The sequence below is a fragment of the Meles meles genome, chromosome 8, assembly GCF_922984935.1.
Source record: "Meles meles chromosome 8, mMelMel3.1 paternal haplotype, whole genome shotgun sequence".
Taxonomy (NCBI): Eukaryota; Metazoa; Chordata; class Mammalia; order Carnivora; family Mustelidae; genus Meles; species Meles meles.
The window spans coordinates 42442053-42465763 of NC_060073.1; the positions used below are offsets into that span (position 1 = coordinate 42442053).

The following is a 23711-nucleotide window of genomic DNA, read 5'->3' on the forward strand; positions in this document are numbered from 1 at the left end:
TCAGAGAACTTCCTGCAATGAAGACCTGTAGTCAAGTAGGTGGGATTTAAAGTTTGTGACAAAGTAATTATGGAGTTCATCTAGAAGAATACATGAGTGCTAAGGAAGGGCAGGGAGGGAATATCCTGATACAAAAACATATAAGGTTTACATAGTATTACTTTGCTTTCATTTTACTGTGGCACCCAAGCACAGATACTTCTCTTTTGTTCCCTAAGCACACGGAAATGACAATAAAGCAATGTAAAATACAACAATAACTTGAAAAGTGCATAAAGATCTTAGGAGGTGGTATCAAAGAAGCCAAGATTCTGATAATTTAGTGGGAGAAGAAAGGGGGTTAAATTCTATTGGTAAACTTGTCAAGAAGGCTCCAGGGCTTAGTGTATACAGCAGAGATTATAGTGGAGGTAGAAGTCATTCTTCACAACACAGGGCCCTGCAGTTAAAAGGTATATAAGGTAGAAGTGACAGACACTGAAAAATCAACGAAAGAAAGGGAGGTCTCCCTCTGCTCCTCTCAGAGACAGATCACATTCCAGCTACCTTTACTAAAAAAATCTAGTCCTCCATTCATAAATCCAAACAAAAAAACAAGGATTCTTTTTTTTTTTTTTTTTAAGATTGTATTTATTTATTTGACAGATAGAGAGAGAACACAAGCAGGGAGAGCTGCAGAGGGAGAGGGAGAATCAGGCTTTCCTCCAAGCAGGGAGCTTGACGTGGAGTTGGATTCCAGGACCCTGGGATCATGATCTAAGCTAAAGGCAGACACTTAACAGAGTGAGCCACCCAGGTACCCCAAAAAACAAGGATTCTTAACCATTTGAGACAAAGGGTAGATGTAAGTACATCCCATGAAAAATAAATACTACCAGGCAGATCATTTCAAATGCAGGCCCCTGATATAGAGTCAGAATAAGGCGTGTATTCCTCCCTCCCAAATTATCATTTGTGTTTACAGGTGTGTAGCTGTGGGATTACCAGCATTGAAAATATTTATTGTTTAAAATTAGCAATAACTCAGCTTCTAATATAATGAAAAAAAATGATGAAAAGAATCATCTGGACTCAGGCACAGAAAATGGGCTTTCAGGTTTGATGTTGATTTACCTTTAAATGTTTGATGTCCCAGGTCTTGAAAATTTATTAATTTATAAATTCATTCATTAAATAAGTATTTAAATTGAATACCTGCCATGTGCCACACACATCACCTTTCCTGGTGGCAAAAAAAAAAAAAAAAAGAAAGAAAAAAGAAAAATCCCTGTCTAAACTTGAGGAACTGAAATTCTGGGAAAACTTGCATTTCTATGTATTTCATCCTCTGACTTAAAGCTTTAAAAAGCCTTACCAAGGGGTGCCTGGGTGGCTTAGTGATTAAGGCCTCTGCCTTCGGCTCAGGTCATGGTCCCAGGGTCCTGGCAGGTCCTGGGATCAAGCCCCGCATCGGGCTCTCTGCTCAGTGGGGAGAGCCTGCGTCCCTTCCTCTCTCTCTGCCTGCCTCTCTGCCTACTTGTGATCTCTGTCAGATAAATAAATAAAAATCTTAAAAAAAAATAATAAAAAAATGAATAAAAATAAAAAGCCTCACCAAAATGCTGATAGTGATCTCTCATACTAGGATCACAGATAATCTTTAGTTTCTTCTTTATCCACTCTACATCTTCCCAACACAAAACACATCCTTTTCCCCTACTTTTTTACTTAAAGGGGAGGAGAACTGAGTAGAGAAATCAGTCCCACTACTCTGGAGAGAATGGCTGACAGCTGCTGAAAGCAAAGGCAAAGTACAAACAACCAAGCCGGTTACATGCAGCTGTATGAATTCAGGTGAGAAATGTAAGAATGTGAATTAAGACATGGATTCAAGACATGTCAATGATAGCTGATGGATGAATTTGAGAAAGAGTAAGGATTCTCAGTTAACAGGAGTCTCTCCAACAGGAATGTTGGTAAAAAAGAAGCAAAGGTCAAGTATGAATCCCAGGTTTTCAATTTTTACCTGTGAGAAAAGCACTAATGCAGATCTATTCTCTCAGGTCTTACCTCTGTAACCATGGCAGTAATTCTTGACCAGACTCTACAAAACTCTTGAACACTCACATAGTTGGAGGGTAATGATGCTCTTCTATATGCCCCAAGCCATGGACCAAGATAAACCAGCCTGACAGCATGTTTAAAGCAAACATGAATATTCCTGTTATGTACCTGGGGTCTGACATGCATTTACCCCATGGGGGGGGGGGTCACCTATATGACCAGCTCTCTTTGAGAACTATGGACTCTAAGACTCAAGCAAACTTCCTCAGGAAGAGACATCTTACATGTGCCTCTGAGGTTTGCAGCTAGAGAGAAATGTACATTTTGTGTGACTCTTGCAAAGAAAGGATTACTTGGGAGCCTCTACATGACCTCTCTACTGAAGGGTATCTTTTTCTTGCTGTCCCTGAACTCTGTCTTTTGCTATGTATATAAATCTTAACTGTGAATACAACTTTATATTGAATTTAAGGAGTTTTCCCAGTGAACCACTGGACTAGAGGGCAGTCATGAGACCTTCAAAACAGGACCACTGAGCAGACAGGAAATTAAGAATTTGGTGGGGTGGGAGAAGAAATGAATTTAGTTTTCTTGTACAGTGCCTCAATCACCTTTATTACCTTCATTAGAATTCTACGGTTTTTGAGCAGCAAATGTTTTTTGCCATTTTAACTTCATCAGCAGTTCAAAATTCTCTGCAGCTTTAACTCACTCTTCTATGTTATTTCCATTAAATTTAGAAACAAAATGTGAAAGAACATCCTTACTTCAAGAATTTATCCTGGTATATTTTGTGATCTTGTCCCAAATCTGATATAGGGGTCACCACTATCTTTAAAAATCATTATGTTAATTCTTCTCAAGAACTTTACCAAGCATCTGCAATGAGTCAGACACTCTGCTAGGTGTTCAGAATAAAACGATTAAGAAAATATAGCTCCTGTCCTAGAATCCAGAGGACACCTAAATAAACATGACAAGAGATCAAATATTCTCTAGGCTTTTTTTAATGTTTCATTTCTAACAGCATTCTAGATACAGGCAATATAAAAGATTGCATCTTTATTCCTAGAGACATATAAACTACCACAACTAAACCAGGAAGAAATAGAAAACCTGAACAGGCCCATAACCAGTAAGGAGATTGAAACAGTCATCAAAAATCTCCAAACAAACAAAAGCCCAGGGCCAGACGGCTTCCCAGGGGAATTCTACCAAACATTTAAAGAAGAACTAATTCCTATTCTCCTGAAACTGTTCCAAAAAATAGAAACGGAAGGAAAACTTCCAAACTCATTTAATGAGGCCAGCATCACCTTGATCCCAAAACCAGACAAGGATCCCACCAAAAAAGAGAACTACAGACCAATATCCTTGATGAACACAGATGCAAAAATTCTCGCCAAAATACTAGCCAATAGGATTCAACAGTACATTAAAAGGATTATTCACCACGATCAAGTGGGATTTATTCCAGGGCTGCAGGGTTGGTTCAACATCCGCAAATCAATCAATGTGATACAACACATTAATAAAAGAAAGAACAAGAACCATATGATGCTCTCAATACATGCTGAAAAAGCATCTGAGAAAGTACAGCATCCCTTTCTGATCAAAACTCTTCAAAGTGTCGGGATAGAGGGCACATGCCTCAATATTATCAAAGCCATCTATGAAAAACCCACCGCAAATATCATTCTCAATGGAGAAAAACTGAAAGCTTTTCCGTTAAGGTCAGGAACACAGCAGGGATGTCCACTATCACCACTGCTATTCAACATAGTACTAGAAGTCCTAGCCTCAGCAATCAGACAACAAAAAGAAATTAAAGGCATCCAAATCAGCAAAGAAGAAGTCAAACTATCACTCTTCGCGGATGATATGATACTATATGTGGAAAACCCAAAAGACTCCACTCCAAAACTGCTAGAACTTGTACAGGAATTCAGTAAAGTGTCAGGATATAAAATCAATGCACAGAAATCAGTTGCATTTCTGTACACCAACAACAAGACAGAAGAGAAATTAAGGAGTCAATCCCATTTACAACTGCACCCAAAACTATAAGATACCTAGGAATAAACCTAACCAAAGAGGCTAAGAATCTGTATGCAGAAAACTACAAAGTACTCATGAAAGAAATTGAGGAAGACACAAAGAAATGGAAAAATGTTCCATGCTCCTGGATTGGAAGAATAAATATTGTGAAAATGTCTATGCTACCTAAAGCATAGGTTTACATTACATCCTCTACACATTTAATGCAATCCCTATCAAAATACCATCCATATTTTTCAAAGAAATGAAACAAATAATCCTAAAATTTATATGGAACCAGAAAAGGCCTTGAATAGCCAAAGGAATATTGAAAAGAAAGCCAAAGTTGGTGGCATCGCAATTCCGGACTTCAAGCTCTATTACAAAGCCGTCATCATCAAGACAGCATGGTACTGGCACAAAAACAGACACATAGATCAATGGAACAGAACAGAGAGCCCAGAAATAGACCCTCAACTCTATGGTCAACTAATCTTCAACAAAGCAGGAAAGAATGTCCAATGGAAAAAAGACAGCCTCTTCAATAAATGGTGCTGGGAAAATTGGACAGCCACATGCAGAAAAATGAAATTGGACCATTTCCTTACACCACACACGAAAATAGACTCAAAATGGATGAAGGACCTCAATGTGAGAAAGGAATCCATCAAAATCCTTGAGGAGAACGCAGGCAGCAACCTCTTCGACCTCAGCCACAGCAACATCTTCCTAGGAACATCACAAAGGCAAGGGAAGCAAGGGCAAAAATGAACTACTGGGATTTCATCAAGATCAAAAGCTTTTGCACAGCAAAGGAAACAGTTAACAAAACCAAAAGACAACTGACAGAATGGGAGAAGGTATTTGCAAACGACATATCAGATAAAGGGCTAGTATCCAAAATCTATAAGGAACTTAGCAAACTCAACACCCAAAGAACAAACAATCCAATCAAGAAATGGACAGAGGACATGAACAGACATTTCTGCAAAGAAGACATCCAGATGGCCAACAGACACATGAAAAAGTGCTCCACGTCACTCGGCATCAGGGAAATACAAATCAAAACCACAATGAGAGGGGCGCCTGGGTGGCTCAGTGGTTTAAGCCGCTGCCTTCGGCTCAGGTCATGATCTCAGGGTCCTGGGATCGAGTCCCGCATCGGGCTCTCTGCTCGGCAGGGAGCCTTCCCTCTCACTCTCTCTGCCTGCCTCTCTGCCTACTTGTGATCTCTGTCAAATAAATAAATAAATAATTTAAAAAAAAACAACACAATGAGATATCACCTCACACCAGTCAGAATGGCTAAAATTAACAAGTCAGGAAATGACAGATGCTGGCGAGGATGCGGAGAAAGGGGAACCCTCCTACACTGTTGGTTGGAATGCAAGCTGGTGCAACCACTCTGCAAAACAGCATGGAGGTTCCTCAAAATGTTGAAAATAGAACTACCCTATGACCCAGCAATTGCACTACTGGGTATTTACCCTAAAGATACAAACGTAGTGATCCGAAGGGGCACGTGCACCCGAGTGTTTATAGCAGCAATGTCTACAATAGCCAAACTATGGAAAGAACCTAGATGTCCATCAACAGATGAATGGATAAAGAAGACGTGGTATATATACACAATGGAATACTATGCAGCCATCAAAAGAAATGAAATCTTGCCATTTGCAACGACGTGGATGGAACTAGAGGGTATCATGCTTTGTGAAATAAGTCAATCGGAGAAAGACAACTATCATATGATCTCCCTGATATGAGGACGTGGAGATGCAACATGGGGGGTTAGGGTGATAGGAGAAGAATAAATGAAACAAGATGGGATTGGGAGAGAGACAAACCATAAATGACTCTCACAAATCAAACTGGGGGTTGCTGGTGGGAGGTGGGGCTGGGAGAGGGGGAGGGGGTTATGGACATTGGGGAGGGTATGTGCTATCGTGAGTGCTGTGAAGTGTGTAAACCTAGGGATTCACAGACCTGTACCCCTGGGGATAAAAATACATTATATGTTTATAAAAAAAAAAAGAAAGAAAGGATGAATACCCAACTTTTGTAGCAACATGGACAGGACTGGAAGTGATTATGCTGAGTGAAATAAGTCAAGCAGAGAAAGTCAAGTATCATATGGTTTCACTTATTTGTGGAGCATAACAAATAACATGGAGGACATGGGGAGATGGAGAGGAGAAGGGAGTTGAGGGAAATTGGAAGGGGAGGTGAACCATAAGAGACTATGGACTCTGAAAAACAACCTGAGGGTTTTGAAGGGGTGGGAGTGGGAGTTTGGGGGAACCAGGTGGTGGGTAGTAGGGAGGGCACGTATTGCATGGAGCACTGGGTGTTATGCAAAAACAATGAATACTGTTTTGCTGAAAAAATATATAAATAAATTAAAAAAAAAAAAAGATTGCATCTTTAATGTCATGGTGAGACTGAAAGCATTGCACTGCAGCTGTATGATGGATCAACCTTCTCCTGGAAGCTCCTGTGCAACATGCAGGAGTCTGAATAATGAGCTATTCCATGGCTGAGTCAATGAGAAGCCAAAGGCAGCCCGAGTTACAGCAAAAATTTTACCAGATGCTACCCCTGCTTCCTGAGGGTGAACACAGTCTACAACTGTCTGGCAATTCCATAGCTTTGCTGTCCTTAGGTAAGTTTATGTTTCTAAAATGATCATTCACTGTGGAGTTCGAAGTACAACAGCATGAATAAGAAACAATTTTTCATCCTTCCATATTTCACTTGGAGTTCTATTTGGCCCTGCTAATACAACATCTTTGAAAACCTCTATTCTACTTTATATCATGTCTGCAACCTCAAAACTGCAAGCCTGACCTTCATCTTAAGCCCAAATATACATATATATTTATGTGTGATATATATTATATGCCCTAATATACATGTCAGTTTACATTAAAATCATTATTTACTCCATTCTAAACTCGTTTCTTTAGAAATATTAGATCTCTTTTTTTTTTTTTAAAGATTTTATTTATTTATTTGACAGAGAGAGATCACAAGTAGACAGAGAGGCAGGCAGAGAGAGAGAGAGGGAAGCAGGCTCGCTGCTGAGCAGAGAGCCCGATGCGGGACTCGATCCCAGGACCCCGAGATCACGACCTGAGCCGAAGGCAGCGGCTTAACCCACTGAGCCACCCAGGCGCCCTAGATCTCTTTTTTAAATAAAGGGATACAAATTATTTTATCATATTCTGAATGTAATTCAAGAACTGTACACTAAATATATTTAAAAATAACAAAAAATGCATTTTAAAAGTGTCCCTCTTAGAATTTAAATTGCTTTTTTACAGATATAAGCTTACAGAGTTATTATAGAAATTCCACTGTGTACAGATCGCTGACAAAACAGCCTCAGAAGAGCAAAGACTCAGAGCCTGCTAATTCGAAGAGTTATTTTCACTGACTGTGGAAATTCTGGAAAGCTCAAATATACAATAATAGACAAGTATAAGACAAGTTGAGAGGGGGCACCTGGGTGGCTCTGTGAGTTGAGCATCTGACTCTTGGCTTGGCTCAGGTCATGATTCCAGGGTCATGAGATCCAGCCCCAGGTCAGGTTCTATGCTCAGCATACAGTCTGCTTGAGAATCTTTCTCACTCTCCCTCTGTCTCTCCCACCCACCCCATGGATGCAGGAGCTCTCTCTCTTTACAGAAAAAGAAAAAGAACGAGAAAGAGGAGGAGGAAATAATCTTGGAGGAAAAAAAAGAGAGAGAGAGAAGTTGGGAGTAGATTTCAAGGGAAGAGAGTGAATACAGAATGAAACTGGCCAAAACTTGAATGAAGTTTAATGGTTTAAGAGAGTAGAGACTGTGAACAATTGGGAAAAAAAATGCAGAAAAGAGTCATCATATTTTGGGGGGACAGCTACAATAAATGATATTTTAGAAACATAACCAACAAAATATAAAATATTACTTGAGCCACTGGTGCCAAGCTAAACATACCACTACTACTACTAATTAATAATATTACATTTACTGCTAAAATTTAGTAAGCATTACGTGTCAGCCATTTTGTAAACCACCATGAATGGATTCAATCCTTATAACAATCTTACCACCATCAACCGGAAGACAAGGGATAGATGCTTATAGATACTATGGATGTAACTATCTTTTCCACAAAATAAAATAGGCAAAGGACAAAATCTCTTCAGAAACAGTATAATGTTGGTTTAGCCGAAACAAAATTTATCTAAAGAAAAAAGGGCTCATTTTCAAATTCTATGGGTTCTAAGTAAAGCAAATTATTAAGTACAACTAACACAAGCCCTGTAAGTAGTTAAACAGAGATACAGCCCAGTAAATCAGCTGCGAGGATGAGGGAGTCAGGCTGCCCGGGATCTAATTCTGGCTCCACTACAAATAAGGAGACTTATTCAATCTCTGTCACAATTTCTTCATCTCTATAATAAGGATAATCATATACTCTAATTATATCTACCTCAAATGAAATTCAACAGAGAGTACTAAATTAATGTTAGCAATTTTTATTATTAAAATGAAGTACCTAAAACTGAGTGCTAAGTCATTTTCAATAAATGCCCTTATGCAAAAGTTCCATACACTGCAGCACTACATTTTATATACAATGAATGTGAATATAATCATTGTATAAAGATATTTTTCAAAAGTCACTAGGCATTCTTTGTGAAACAAAAATAAAACAATATAAAATCAAATGACTGTTATACCATCCTTTTCCTTTTCTTCCATAAAGGAATTAAAATGAGAGCACTTTGTAGAAACCAAAAGTGAAAATTAACATGTAAATGTGCATGGTCTTTTATAAGATTAGAGCTTCAAGTAGAAATATCTTACCATAATCTTCCTACCAACAATGTATTTTTGATAATTGTTCTAAAACAATCTCTTCTTGAGAACACTCGTTCTCATATTTGTTTGGATGGCAATGCACAAGCAAGTGAGGGTGTTCTTTATGGAAACCCAAAAATGATAATGATGTCCTTACTGGCATCCTAAGAACTAGGAAAAACTTCACTAGATTACAGAGTTGCCTATATACATGCAACATATATGCTATTTTCTCCAGTATGAAAAGAATAAGTACAAACACAAAACTATGAAAAATCTAACCAAGACCAATGTAATTTTTCATTAACATCAATTTGGTACTTGTTAATAGTAATAGTAGCTGACTTTTGAGTACCTATTATGTGCCAAGCAATATGCCAAAGAGTTATAACTTACTTTGCTCATAGTGATGAGGTATTCATTATTATTTTAATTTTGGCAGTGAAACAGCAGGTGTCAAAGAGGTTAGATATAATTTAAGTTCAAATAGCTGGTAAGCAGGAGTAAGGATTCAAACCAATTCTGACTCAAACCTTGCACTCTGAAACACAACACTAAACTCTACGTGATACAATAATATCTACAAGTTTAAACATCTTACATAATTATATTCAAATTTAATACTAATAAGGAAGAATTAATATTAATCAATTCTAAGAACAGAACATGAAGTATCAATGGGAAGACCATTTAAGAACTGTTGTTAGGAAAAAGAATGAATACTGTTACGCTGAAAAAATAAATAAAAGGGAAAAAAAAACTGTTGTTAGGGATATAATGTATGCAGGTAATTATAGTTAATAATATTATATTTATACACTTAAAAGTTTATACACTTTAGAGTTCCTAAGAGTAGATCTTAAATGTCTTCAACACAAAAAGAAATGGTAGTAACATGATGCAATGGAGGTGTTACGTAATGTTAACCGTAGCACACACAACGGTATGGAAGCAATACATTGTATATCTTCAACTTACACAATGTTATATGTCAATTTTATCTCAATAAAGCAGGGGGGAGCCATGGGGGAGAGAATTGCTGAGAAGCTCCTATTAGCTATTTACTGTGAAAATTACTCCTAAGTTCCAAGTATAAGGTGCTTTGTTAAGAACACAGCTGAAGAAACCTAGTTCTCTAAGCCATAGTTCAAATAAAGTCCTTCTTACTATGACATAAACCAATTGCAAAGTCAATCCTTGATCAATTAACCTAACTCCTCAAAGAGAGGAGATATTCTAGAGAATGAAATTAAGTTTTAGGAGATAATCTAAATCCACTCTGCTTTGTTTGTAATCATTTCAGAATTCACTTATTTTAATTTGAAGGAGGCACAAATGTTAGTGTTGTAAAAAAGAAAAAATATAACCCTTAGTCTTTAGTCTGATTGCTATTTGCTGAATATGAAATGAATATTCAGTTCTGTTGAGTCCTCTAACAACATTACCTTATAGGTCAATGATTTCTAATTTTTTGTTATTATAATTAGCATATTTATACCCATAATTGGAAAGATAAGAAATTGTATAAAATTAATTCACACCAGTGAGAATTGTGAAATGACTGTTCATACCTCAAACATACCTACTTCAATCTAACCTAAAATTTATTATTCTGGAATGAATTTATACTAAAAGACACATGTTTTGAGTCTGCTTCAGATAGCTATTAAAGACAAAAGGATTAATCATCATATTTAAAAATAATCTTAAATCAAGCCTTAAAATACATCTACCTTATGATATCCATTGCCTGGTAAAGTATTTCAGACTGATCAACTCCAAGAACTTTCTTTGCCCCAGCTTTAGCTGCAAACATAGAGAGAATTCCAGTTCCACAACCAACATCCAAAACCACCTGGTGTAATAAAAAAAACAGATGTTATTGAGAAGGTCTAGTATTTTAAGTTCTAGTTATATATATGACATTACGGGAAGGAACAGACCACAAAATTTTAAATTTTATAGATCAATGATAGCAGTAATTTCTATTAAAAAAAAAAACAAACTGGGGGCACCTGGGTGGCTCAGTTATTAAGCGTCTGCCTTTAGCTCAGGTCATGATCCCAGGGTCATGGGACAGAGCCCCACATCAGGCTCCTTGCTCAGCGGGAGGTCTGCTTCTCCCTCTCCCACTCCCCTTGCTTCTGTTTCCTATCTCGCTGTGTCTCTCTCTGTCAAAAATAAATAAATAAAATCTTAAAAAAAAATAAACAAACTGAAGATATCATCACAATGGGCTGTTTTAAATTCTTTTTTGGGGGGGGCGTATATAAGTTCTGTGCTTAACATCGGCTTGAACTCATGACCCCAAGATTAAGAGTCTTGTTCTCTACTGATTAAGCCAACCGGGCTTGGTTGTTTTACATTCTCAATAGCATATCTCGCTATATTCTGCTACACTCAGATGCAATAATGTAAATTGAGAGATGTTTTATATTAATTATGTAATCTGTATAGACTTCATAGGGAAGTATTCTGTTTATAATTTCCCTACTGTATGGATGCACGCTCTAATTTAGGTTTAGTAATTCTAAATTTTAGCCGAAATAAACTTTCTCAAGTTTGAAAGGCAGGAATTAACTTAAGCAGGAAAAGAGCCTGATCCAGGGGCGCCTGGATGGCTCAGTGGGTTAAGTCTCTGCCTTTGGCCCAGGTCATGATCTCAGGGTCCGGGGATCGAGCCCCACAGGGGCTCTCTGCTCAGTGGGAAGCCTGCTTCCCCCGCCCCCCCCCCCCCCCCGCCTGCCTCTCCACCTACTTGTGATCTCTGTCAAATAAATAAAACCTTTTTTTAAAAAAATGATGACACTAGAGACAGGTAAAAAGCAATTATTTCTAAATCAAGAATTGCATGTTATTTTCAGGATAGTATAATGAAATCTGCTCATCAGTGAAAAGCAAAAAACAAAAACAGGGTGCCTGAGTGGCTCAGGTCATGATCTCAGGGTCCTGGGATCGAGTCCCGCATCAGGCTCTCTGCTTGACAGGGAGCCTGCTTCCTCCTCTCTCTCTCTGCCTGCCTCTCTGCCTACTTGTGATCTCTGTCAAATAAATAAATAAAATCTTTAAAAAAAAAAAACAAAAAAACAAAGCAAAAACAAAAACAAATTGCTGAGGACACACATTAGGCAAAGTACTCAGAGGTATACTACTCTGTGAAATTAATGAAAACTGTAGGGCCTTAATCTTTCATTACTGATGGTCTAAATCCTATGTACTTATCCCAAAATATGAAATGATTTCAGTATTCTGTAAATATTAGTGCAGTTAAGAGCGGGCATTGATCAGAGAGATGTGATACGGCCACAAACAAGACCAAGCCCCTGTCTTAAGGAAGGGGAGATTCTCTTGTGGAGAAGACCAATGAATAAACAAATATAAAATAATTCAGGTAGTAGTGTTATAAAGAAATTCAAGCACCAGAGTAGAGGTTAGAGCAGGGAAGAGGGGGATACATCTTTTCAGAATTTTAAATAGATCTGTGAACATGTTTCCCCACGTGTGAGCACAGAACTGAAGGCAATAAAGGAGCATTCTATGCAGAGATCTGGAGAAATGTCTTCTGGCCACAGAGGATATTAAAGGCAAGGCACGAAATATCAGGCAAAGCAAGACCAATGTGGCTAAGCTGGGTGAGAAAAGGTGGAGGTGAGGTCAGAAGTTAAGAAGGGGCCGTATCCCACAGAACTTTTGGATTTTATTCTGAGTAATGAGAAGTTACCGTCAGAAAAACAGAACGAGGATTAAGAATTTATTAAACTGTTCAAGAATTATTTTATTCATCAACTAGGTAATATAGTCAAATAGTTTAAACATAAAAACTGTATTTCTTATTTATCCTTCAAGAGACTTTCTATGCAAATGTAATGCAACACATTTTTTTTCCTTCCCCTTTTGCCCTCGCTCCATACTGCTTTTTGTATTTACCAATGTAATGTAGAGATCTTTCTGTATCAATTTACAGAACTTCTTTCTCTCATACAGTCGTATAGGATTCCATATTATTCCATATTATGGCTGCACCATAATCTACGGACCTCTCTACTGATGGACAAAATTTAGGTAGTTTCTGAAATTTTACTAGGATAATCAAAGGTATAAATAATCTTCTACCCAACTGCATTCACACATGAGTAAATCTATCACAGAGAATATACATATTTGTAATCATGGCAGATGTAATCAAATAAATTCTCTTCCTTGGGCCAATCTAACCAGCAATGTTTAAGTGCTGATGTCCTTACAGGTGAGACTAGCCTATGGAACATACAATCATACTTTTGGCTATTTGCCAATCTTGCAAGTACAAAATAATAATATATGGGTCTAGTTAAAACATGTATTTCCATTATCACAAGATTTAGCATCATTCCTTACGTTGTACAGCCATATGTAGTTTTTTGTTTAGAAACCATCTACTTATATACCCCTCCTCTATTTTTCCAGTTAAGTTTTTTCTTATCAAATTTCTAATCAAAATTTTCTTAACAAATCTTGTCAAACAACAATTCTTTGTAAGTTAAGGAAATTAAACCTCCATAATAAAACCTGGGATGTTTCTCTCAGCATATATTTTTTTAAGGAACTCTTGTTTTAGTAGCTATGAGAGATTTATTATTTTTTAAAAGATTTTTAAAATATATTCATTCTGAGAGAGAAAGAGAGCATGAGTAGAAGGAGGGGCAGAGGGAGAGGGAGAAGCAGACTCTATGCTGAGCATGGAGTCTGATGCAGGGCTCGATCCCAGCACTCCAGGATCATGACCTGAGCTGAAGGCAGACAGTTAATTGTCAGAGCCACCCAGGTGCCCCACTCTCAGCATATATTTTTATCTTTTGATTCAGCTTACAGTGACTTTTGTCATGTAGAAATTCTTTCCTTACAGTAAAACTCTCAATCATGTCTTTTATGGCTTCCTTCTGGATTTTCATAATTAGACTGACCCTCCCCATCTTCCCTATTTCATCCTCATACATGTCCTTCTGGTATATTTATGGTTTCATTAATATACTCTGTTTTTATCATAGTTTATATTAAGAGGTATGGTTTCAACCTTACTTCTGTTCAGATGGCTAACCAACTGTTCCAACATGCTATTAAACAGTCTGTTTCCCTTACTAATTTGATATGTGACTGTTAAGATCTGCTCAATATCTGTGTCCTTCCAAAATTTATATGTTGAAATCCTAACCAAAAGTGATGGTATTAGAAACGAGGGTCTTTGGGAGGTAATTAGGTCGTAAGGGCAAAGCCCTCATGAATGCAATTAGTACCCTTACAGAAGAGGCCCCAGGACAGATTCCTCTCCGGAGGAAGAAGGCATTTTATGCCACAAAGCAGGCCTTCACCAGAATTAGCCAGTGCCATGATCTTGGACTTCCCAGCCTCTATAACTGTGAGAAATAGATTTCTGTTGTTACAAGCCACTAATAAGTTCATGGTTTTTTTTGTTACAGCAACCTGAATGGGATCTTGAGCGTTAAGTAAAAATTATGTATATATTTTGGATTTCTATTCTACTCCATTAGTTTATATAATCATGTGCCAGTAATTATACTAATTACAGAAGCTTTACAGAATGTTTTAATACTTAGTAAGGCTGGTCCACTCTCTGGTCCACCCTCACTGCAAAATTTTTTTCACAGTGTTTCTGGAAAATTTTGTATATTTATTTTTTCATAAGAACAAGAGAATAAACTTGTCTAGGCTTTTAAAAAAAATCTTAGTATTTTTATGGGGATTGAGCTAAAAATTCTAGGTTAATTTAGGGAAAATGGACGATTTGAGTTTTCCTACTCAAGAACACAGGCTTTCAGTTTGTTTAAATTAACTATCATGTTCTTTAGATTTAAAAGTTTTTTTCATACTAGCCCTGCACATTATTTAAGTTTATTCATATGCGTTTTATCTTCTGTATTGTTTACTGTTATGAGTGGAGTGCTTCATTCCATTATATTTTGAAAACATAATTTACTAGAACTGACTCCAAAAGAGAGAAAATCTAAACAGCTTGATTTTCACTGAAGCAATAAAGTTGTCAAAAGTTTACTACTCTGTGACTCCTATCCTGTGACCCTCAAGGAAGGACAAGGCCCGGATGCTTTCATCCGGAGAGAATCTGTGCCCCGTCTGAGTTGAGCCACCACATTTTAACATAACTACTTTAACAAAAAGAAGTTAAGGATTTTAAGATGGAAACTATACGTCATTGCAAACAAAACTAAAACATTTTTTTAAGTTACGAATAAAATGTGTTAACCATAATAGCAAGAAAATACTATAATAGGTAGCATATATGTTTACAGTACATTAGTTTGAAATATTATATGGCATAAAATAAAAATGGAAAAATATATAACACAATCCTAAGTGCTAAGTTCCTAGAAACTTTCACTGAAATAAAGTATCTGCAAAATTTCAAAATAAAAAATAAAAAGTCAGTGTGGAATTTAGAAGTTTGATACTATAGTATTTGGTAATGGTGACTGGGAATATCAACAGTCACACACTGTTTACGGAAAGACAGGCTGGCAGCACTAATACCATCTAAGGTATAGATAATCTTTTTTGACTCAGAAGTCTACTGCTAGGAATTTATCTTATTGTACTCTTATATATAATAAAAACAAATTTAAGTATTTTATATTTTTAAATGAATTTTTTCTAGTATTAAAAATTAAAACTTATGGACATTCTTCCATTGGAGATATGAGCCATTAAAAGAATGTTAATAAGGAATCATCTCTAAGGAAAGCTGCTGAATGAAGAAAGTTTAGTACAGAAGGATATATATTATAAACTCCAATTAAAGTATGTGTTCTTTTGTAACACTATACACACACACACATAATTTATATACACATGCATATATATATATGTGTGTGTGTCTTAATGCTCATTTTGCAAATGAGGAATGTGAGAGAGTTACAGAGAGAGGGAAGGGTACAGGTCAGGATCATAAAGTTGATAATTTGCAAAGCTAACATGCAAACATAGGCCAATCTACTTCTAAAGCTATATTTAAAAAATATTTTAAATTATATATTACTTATTACACCTAGCTCAAAATTAGGTAATAAACTAAAAACTTAATATAATCAAAGGAAAGTAAAAATGATGACAGAATAAACTAACGTTATTTTATAAAATGTTGAAGGAATTTGATTCCTTTTTCTGAAAAAAAAAGGAGAAAAAAGTGAATCAGTTTAACTGTAGATAATAATCAAAAGCATAGTGAAGGCACTTAACTGTGAATTTCTTCAATGCACTACAAACAGAAATTATGAGTGCATGATAACAAAATTAAATGCCACCCAAAGTTAAATTAAATCTGAGAAACCATATGGCCTCCACAGGAGGTTTGTGAATTCAAACAATAATAAGAAAGGAATAGAGGAAAGAAGGCAAGAAGGGGGATTGAGAAAGAGAAGCAAGGAAGAAATGCATTTGTAATTATAAGCACCTTTTTGAAAAATAAATCTCTACTATGCACTACATAATATGCTATAAAAGCTAGGGTTGTATAAAGTTTGTCTACCTAATACAGATAAAAGCAAACAAAAACAATGTTAAAACTTAGGAAAACAAGTTATTTCATACACTTAAAAAAGAATTAGATTTAAATAATTTTATGAACATATTCTATCATGGCACACAAAAATCCTATGACTAAATATGAAAAATAATGTCAATTAAAATATAACTAATGCATCCCACTCTAATTATTCATTCTATCCTAACATAATGGTGCTTCAAGTGCAGTGGCATAGGCTTAAGGGCACCAAACTAGGAGTAAGAACCCTCAGGTTTGATTTTATTTTAGCTGCCTGTTTTAAGGCAGGTCAATTAACCTATTGGTCTCAAATATCTACATGTGCAAAATGAGATAAACACTTGCCCTGCCGAGTTATAGGTATATTGTATAGTGACAATGACACATGTTTGAAAGCAATAGATAAATTATCAAATGCTACTTAAATATATGATAGTAAATTTTCTAAATCTGTAGCCACAGTGTAATAAAGAAAAGTATCCCACATCACTTAAAAATATGAAAGCTCTAGATTATTTAATATTATTAATTACAGAAATTAAACCATGAAAGTGTTCTAAGGAATTAAAAATTGATAGGTATAATATTTTACATTGTAATATGTTTTTGAGAAGCCATAAATGCCAAGCAAAACTAATTACACATTGATTAACTTAAATGAAAATATTTTAGAGAAACTGCTAAGGAAAAACAGTCCCAAATTATTAATAAGCTGTTTTCTGACTTTGGCAGATTTAATGTCTTCAGTAGGAGCAGTAAGTACAACACAAAATAACTGAAACATTATCTATTTTCCATGGGCATGTATTTTGTCTGAAAATGTGTAACAAATATATATAACATTTCTATAATACCATTAAAATAAAAAACTAGAAGCAGAAGTGACTGTGTATGTCTATGAATCCACTAAGATGCAGTCCATACATGTAGAAATATTCAGAATTACTTAATTTCTCAGTGAATAATCTAATTACAAATATTTGTGCCTTTTCAGTAGAGTCTTGGAAATCTACTGGAAAAGATGCTTTTAACTTACTTTCACTTGACAAATTCCTACAGTAATTATATCAAAAAGTATTAGGAAAAGATGGCTCAAAAACAGTGCTTTTGCAATTTAAAAAAAAATCATAATGTCTTCAAACCAGAAGGGGTTAAAATGATTTCATTTTACAGATGAGACCCAAAGAAATCCACCCACTTGTCTAAAATTATTATTTATCTGGTTCCTGAGAAGCTAGGCAGGACTAATGATGCCCAGACCAGTACATGCTTAATTTCTCTACAACATATTAATGAAAAAAATAAAATAAAAATCTGGGCACAGTCTACCTACAAATATAAAGCAAAATTTTTAATAGTAACACATTTGCTTCATGTTTTTGCTTTATGGTTTTTAGGACATATTAAATAAATTGTTCCAGCACTTGGGTATAAATATAAAAACTATAAAAAAATTCTTAGTCTCTGCTGTAATAACATGTAAAAAGCACACAAAAAAGCTAAGTACAAAGAACTGATAAAAACCAAGATTTTAAAAATGAAATCACCTATTTGTGTATACAGGGGATCAGTAAATATAAAGAAACACATACTATCATAAATCTTTCATTAGGTAATGCTTTGGTGAAGATATCAGAGAACCATATAAATTCCAACTGTCTAACTCAGTTAAGTGACAAGTAAAACACAGCTCTTGGGAAAGAGATATGGAGAATGAAAAGCCAATCTGTATTATATTCCAAACAAAATGCAAATCAGGAAAAGGATTTTTTAAAATATAAAGATTGCTAGCCACTGCTGCAATATCACGTAAAGCTTATAAAATAACCTTCAAGAACTATCTTTTAAAATGAAGGTGAAAGGGGAATTATAAAAACCTGGTATGTTATCAATATATATGTTCTTGAAGTGGAAAGGGTGGGGGAAAATTCCCAAAGTATATAAGCAGCAGAAATGATAATATTTTTTACTAAATTAGTGGATTAATTTCCACCAAGAAAGAACAAACAGAAAATCTGAACTTTTAGGTAAACATGCCAACATAGAAAAGGAGGGAAGGAGAAGTGAAGAAAAAATGAAAACAATTCATAAGGGAGGAAATACAAATGAAAAAATTTCAAACACACACACACACAGTGTGAAATGCCATTTTTGAAAAAACCTGAAATGGTATTAAGACTAAATGTAAAACACAAAGTGTCTTGTAAAGGAGTAGATGAGGTTCTAAAAGAAAGCACTTAAGTTCTACCTTACTTATAACTTCTTAAAATTATTAATTTTTAACTAATTAACACATACTAATCACTAAAAGTATGCTTTGGTACAGGGCTTATCTGATACATTTGCAACTCATACGAGTCACAGTACATCAACAATATGGTTTAAGTAAAATAATCTGGCTAAGTAAAGTTTAAACCATGTCACTGTAATTAATGAATTTCAATTTAAAAAAATCTGTAGACTGAATGATAGCACCAATCAGCATTTCTGCTATCAGGATTCTGCACCACAGAGAAGCGTCATAAAAGTCTCCCATGAAATAAAGCCAGAATACACTACATCAATTGCTAGCACAATGAGACCCAAATGAGGACTTCTACCGCCCAAGATCCTCGTGAAAGGTACAATTCTGTAGCCAATGCTACTCACCTTGTCTTTGAAGATATGTGGATTTTGATATATAAAATCTCGGTAACTTTCTGTTCGTACTTTGTCCTAGAGTGGAGAAAGAAAAACATTCTGTTTATAGGATAGACTGAAAATATAAAAATTTCTAGGAAGATATTTGTTATTTTATCACACATTGCTAGTTTGCTTGGAAAGCTAAGCTTACTGTCTTTGTCCTAAAAGAAAACAATAAAAAATAGAAATGCCAACAACACACAAAGAAAATTACTGAAAGTTGGATAAGGTCTAAATTCTTAAAGATGTACACATTTTTGTCTTGACAGGTGTTATCATTTCAAGACTTCAACTGATAATTAAAGCTAACAGAAGCTGAACATGATGTTTTGCTCCATCAATTAGGGCCTGGAGTCTAGAGCCTGACAAGGTACAGTAAAGGGAGACTACTAGGTTAAATGTTAACATGCTAAGTTAAAATATGGGAGAAAAAGAGCCAAAACAGATAAATGTTAAAAGCTGTGGTTACATATAAAAAAATGAAGCCACACAGAGTATGGTTTTTCTAAGAAAATCACTGATCAGCACCTGATTTATAATCCTGTTTTGTTTCTAGAAATGTCTGTAGTAGGAAATGATGCTTAAAAGCCTATAATCCCAAAGGTAAATCATTTGAGCCCTGCAGCTCACATTTGAGACTTCTACACTCTGGAGTCTCCCATGACCTGTGACTGACGCAGGCATTGAATGTGAACATTTATTTTAGTTCATGAATAGAGCCGATTCCCTTTTAAATTACTTTAGTTGAGACACATACAGACAGCAAATTAAGCAGTAAGGGCCTCTGCTGCCAAGTAAATAAAATGAGCACAATAAAAATAGAATAGGAATTCCAGTTTTAGGTTTCACACTAGGTAAAAAGAAATGTTAGAGCAAATACTATCATATCAAAATTCATGCAATCCATACTCTTCAAAAAACAATTTTAGGCCAAAAACCCCCCGAAAACCCATATAATGTCTCAAATTAAAAGCCAAGTTGTTCTACTTAATTACAGGGTATTAAAAATGGGGAACTGCAGAATTAATTCCACGTTTTTCTGATGGAATTATTTCTAATTGCTTTATATAAAAAATGTATACCATTCCATACATTTATCATTTTTATACTCATCTTGTACTACAGCCAGTGATTTTTGGTGGGTGAACATCAGTCTAGGAGGCAGTCGCTCAGAAAGCTCTCGCCAACCACACTGCCTCATCACTGCTCCAACGTGATCACAAGCACCCGAATGCCTGTCCTAAATCCATGCACCGCTGCTCCCTCAACTACAGTCCTTCATCCGGGCTCTTTTTACAGATCCATCTGCTTTCATTCACGTGCAATAAAATCCAAAGTATACCAGAGTGCCTTGGGCATAGCAGAGCTTCAGTTTAGTAACTGAAGTTTTAAAAGGAAAACCACTAAAAATGAAAATACAAGCAAATAAAAGACTAGCACTCATAACCACTTGTAAAAATGTATTCTAAGAAAAGAAAACACAAACACTTTAATACAAAATAAGATAATAGAAATTTAAAAAATTATTTTTTTCAGCAGCCTATTAAAACTAAGGAACACAAAAGAAGAATAAAATCAGAGGTCTAATACTAAGAAGCAACATCATTTTTTAAGACTAGTAGAGTGCCATGGAATTATTCCTACAAATACAAAAAAAATTTAAGAATGAGACTACAGAAAAGTATATACTACGAATTTTATGCATATATAACAGTATGTTTTAAATGTACAGGCTCATGAAGGTGGAAGGAATGCATGAGTCGGATGGAGATATAATCAGAAGAATGCAGTAAAGAAAAATTATCTAATGGTACTATGATCTGTGATAAATGTTTACCAGGATGAACAATATTTTTCTTGGAAAAAAAGAGAGTGATACATCTCAGATTTACAACATTAGTCAAGAATGACTGCTCTTCAGAAAGATAAAGTGGCAAAGGATTTTGAAAGTTCGTGTAATCCATCCTTCCATCAGCTGTTATCTCTGGAATTCAAAAATGTTATCTTCATCTGAACTCTAGAAAGTAAGATCACAAAGTACCTTTATTTATAATTATAATCACAACATATGCCATCATTGAAATACCTGAGACTAAGCAACCAAAAAATCCAAATACTCTTCCCATAAAAGCAAGGCCAATTCTAAGCATAAAAATAAATCCTATCCACGGCTTCTCAATTTTAAATTATCTATAAATATCAAATGAGATTGTGGTAATAACACAAACTTAAACAGATTATGTGAGCTAAGAATTGCTTTGATAAGAAACAGACTATTGCTTGATACACAGAACATTTCCTACTCACCCACAGTATGAAAGTTAGCAAAATATAAATTGGATAAATAGTTCTTTTTGCATGGAATATATGCTTATTTCTTATGAACACTTAATCAAGTCATCCCCAAGGAGAGGTAATTACATTGTGTAACAGCTAATGGGAAGTGAGGCGTGGAAAATTATATTAATAGGGATTCTTAAACGATTCTCTAAAAGGGAAAAGGTAGCACTGAAAACTTCAAGGTAGAATTTCTTAAATCCATATGTACATCAAAAGGACTTAAAGATATATGACCAGGTGTAAAGATACTCTAGTTATGGATATACACCTATAAATGTCCAGGACAGACATTTGGAAGTAAGTAGTCAAAATGGATTTCCCTGATGATTGTATCTAGGATACGTTTATGTCCTACCTACTTGGAGTCTCAGTAACCTTATCTGTCTGAAAACCCACACAATTTCCATACAAAAGGCATTAAAGGTTCATGGCATTTAAATTGATGGGGTGATTTAAAATAACAAACATGGGCTTAAGTGAACCCCTTAAAAAGAATTCTAGACACAATAAAATTAATTTTAACAAAGAAAGAGTAAATCAATTTCTTTTAAACGAACTCACTCCGACTTAAAATAATTTATCACTTATAAGATAACTGTTATTTATAATGCTATGCCATTACCCAAGTGACAACAAAAAGCACAACCTACTGTGACATGTCATTATTAGAGAAATGACATGACATTGCTTTAACAGACTCCAAGTAATTACAATTACTATTAATCAGGAGACCTCCACCCTGTGATCTTGCAAACCTGACTCAACAAAATACATACATGTTATTATTAAATATCCCTGGTTATTTTAAATCTATCTGTGTCAGAGGAACATGGTCTCCAGGCTTTCCAAAATAAAACAATCTTGTGAGGAAGGATTTAGGAATGCATTTTTTGTTGGCTGGATTTAAGAAAAGGCAGTGGCATCTAAAATTCACAGAGATGAACATCCAACACTTTCATGAAGTTTTTTACATTCCAACGCTTGTTCTACTATAGTTTTACTGAATTAAAAAATTAGATGTTACTATTTTACAATCTATAATACTTAATCAAATGTGTAATTACTAGGTATGGCTAGAAATTTACTTATATTTTTTATGGACATTATCATTATAAAAATTAAAACCCACCAAATTTAAAAACCTGATTTGACCAATTTAGGAAATTCTACATATCGATGATTTCAAATTTAACAAAGTTATGCTATGACAATTATAAAAATTATTTACAATTAAACTTTACCAAAAATTATTTGCCCAAACTGAAGTCAATATTACTATTTAGAACACTAAAATTAATCATCCCCTTTGTACATTAAAAGGCAAATGTATAATTTGTTACTATTTAATAGTTGCTCTTGAGAAGACGAAAACCAGCAGCAGTTTTCTCCAATGTTTTATTTCAAGCAAAAGTAAAGATTTCATAAAGATTAAGAATGATCTTAAATCGAATTTACAGTGGCTGTGATGCTCCTGTAGTCTTTTCAACCCAAGATGCACTATTAAGCACCAAAGAGATTTAAAAAGCAGTTCTAAGAAAACACACACAAAAAAACCAGTTCTCCTACAGAATACATACTAAGAACTTGTTTCATTCGGCTTTTCCTTTAGTACGGATTTGGAGCACTTTGTGCTCTTTTCTAACCTTTAGCATTTCTTCATGTATCCCATAATGCCCGTATGAGCTGAAATAAACGCCATCCTCATCTTCCTGGAGGTCTGCAATGGCAGTAGTAGATGACGAGCAGGTTCTGACATCTGCGTTCATCACAAAATCCTGAGCAAATTGTCTGTAATCAATTTGAAATACACCCTTGAGACAGGTTTATTGGACCATGAAAAAAGGAAAGGCTAGAGGTTGAGGGAGAAGAAAGGGGAGGGAGTCTGGTATGCAGTGTGCTGAGCCTCTAACTCAACAGTCTATCTGAAGCATCGGAAGGCTCCCCCTGCTGGATCTTAAGCAACAGCAAATGCAGACTCAGATGTAAACATGCCTTCTGAGAACCACAAAAACAGTGCCAACAGAAGATTAGAGCGTTTGTATCTTTCAACTGAACAAAACCATATTATTTTTATTCAATTTTATTATTTCTATTGTTCTATAAAATCTTATTTTAGCAGGTGAATGAATCAGTGTGGTATATTTCAACACTACTAATGTTCTTTGAAACCACAATATTTCATCAAAGGGTTATATGGGCAGAAAGTT

The 23711-nt window shown here is 35.3% G+C and overlaps 1 protein-coding gene across 2 annotated transcripts in view; it reads right to left on the bottom strand.

The window, feature by feature from the left end:
- The window catches only part of PRMT3 (protein arginine methyltransferase 3), a 130839-nt gene that overhangs the window by 93853 nt on the left and 13275 nt on the right, over nt 1-23711 (bottom strand). For both annotated transcript variants that reach the window (XM_046016096.1, XM_046016097.1), the window contains exons 7-9: nt 23148-23292; nt 19132-19197; nt 10664-10785 (exon numbers count right to left, since the gene is read on the bottom strand). In XM_046016096.1, the coding sequence (XP_045872052.1) occupies nt 10664-10785; nt 19132-19197; nt 23148-23292 (333 nt within the window). The remainder of the gene's footprint in view (nt 1-10663; nt 10786-19131; nt 19198-23147; nt 23293-23711) is intronic.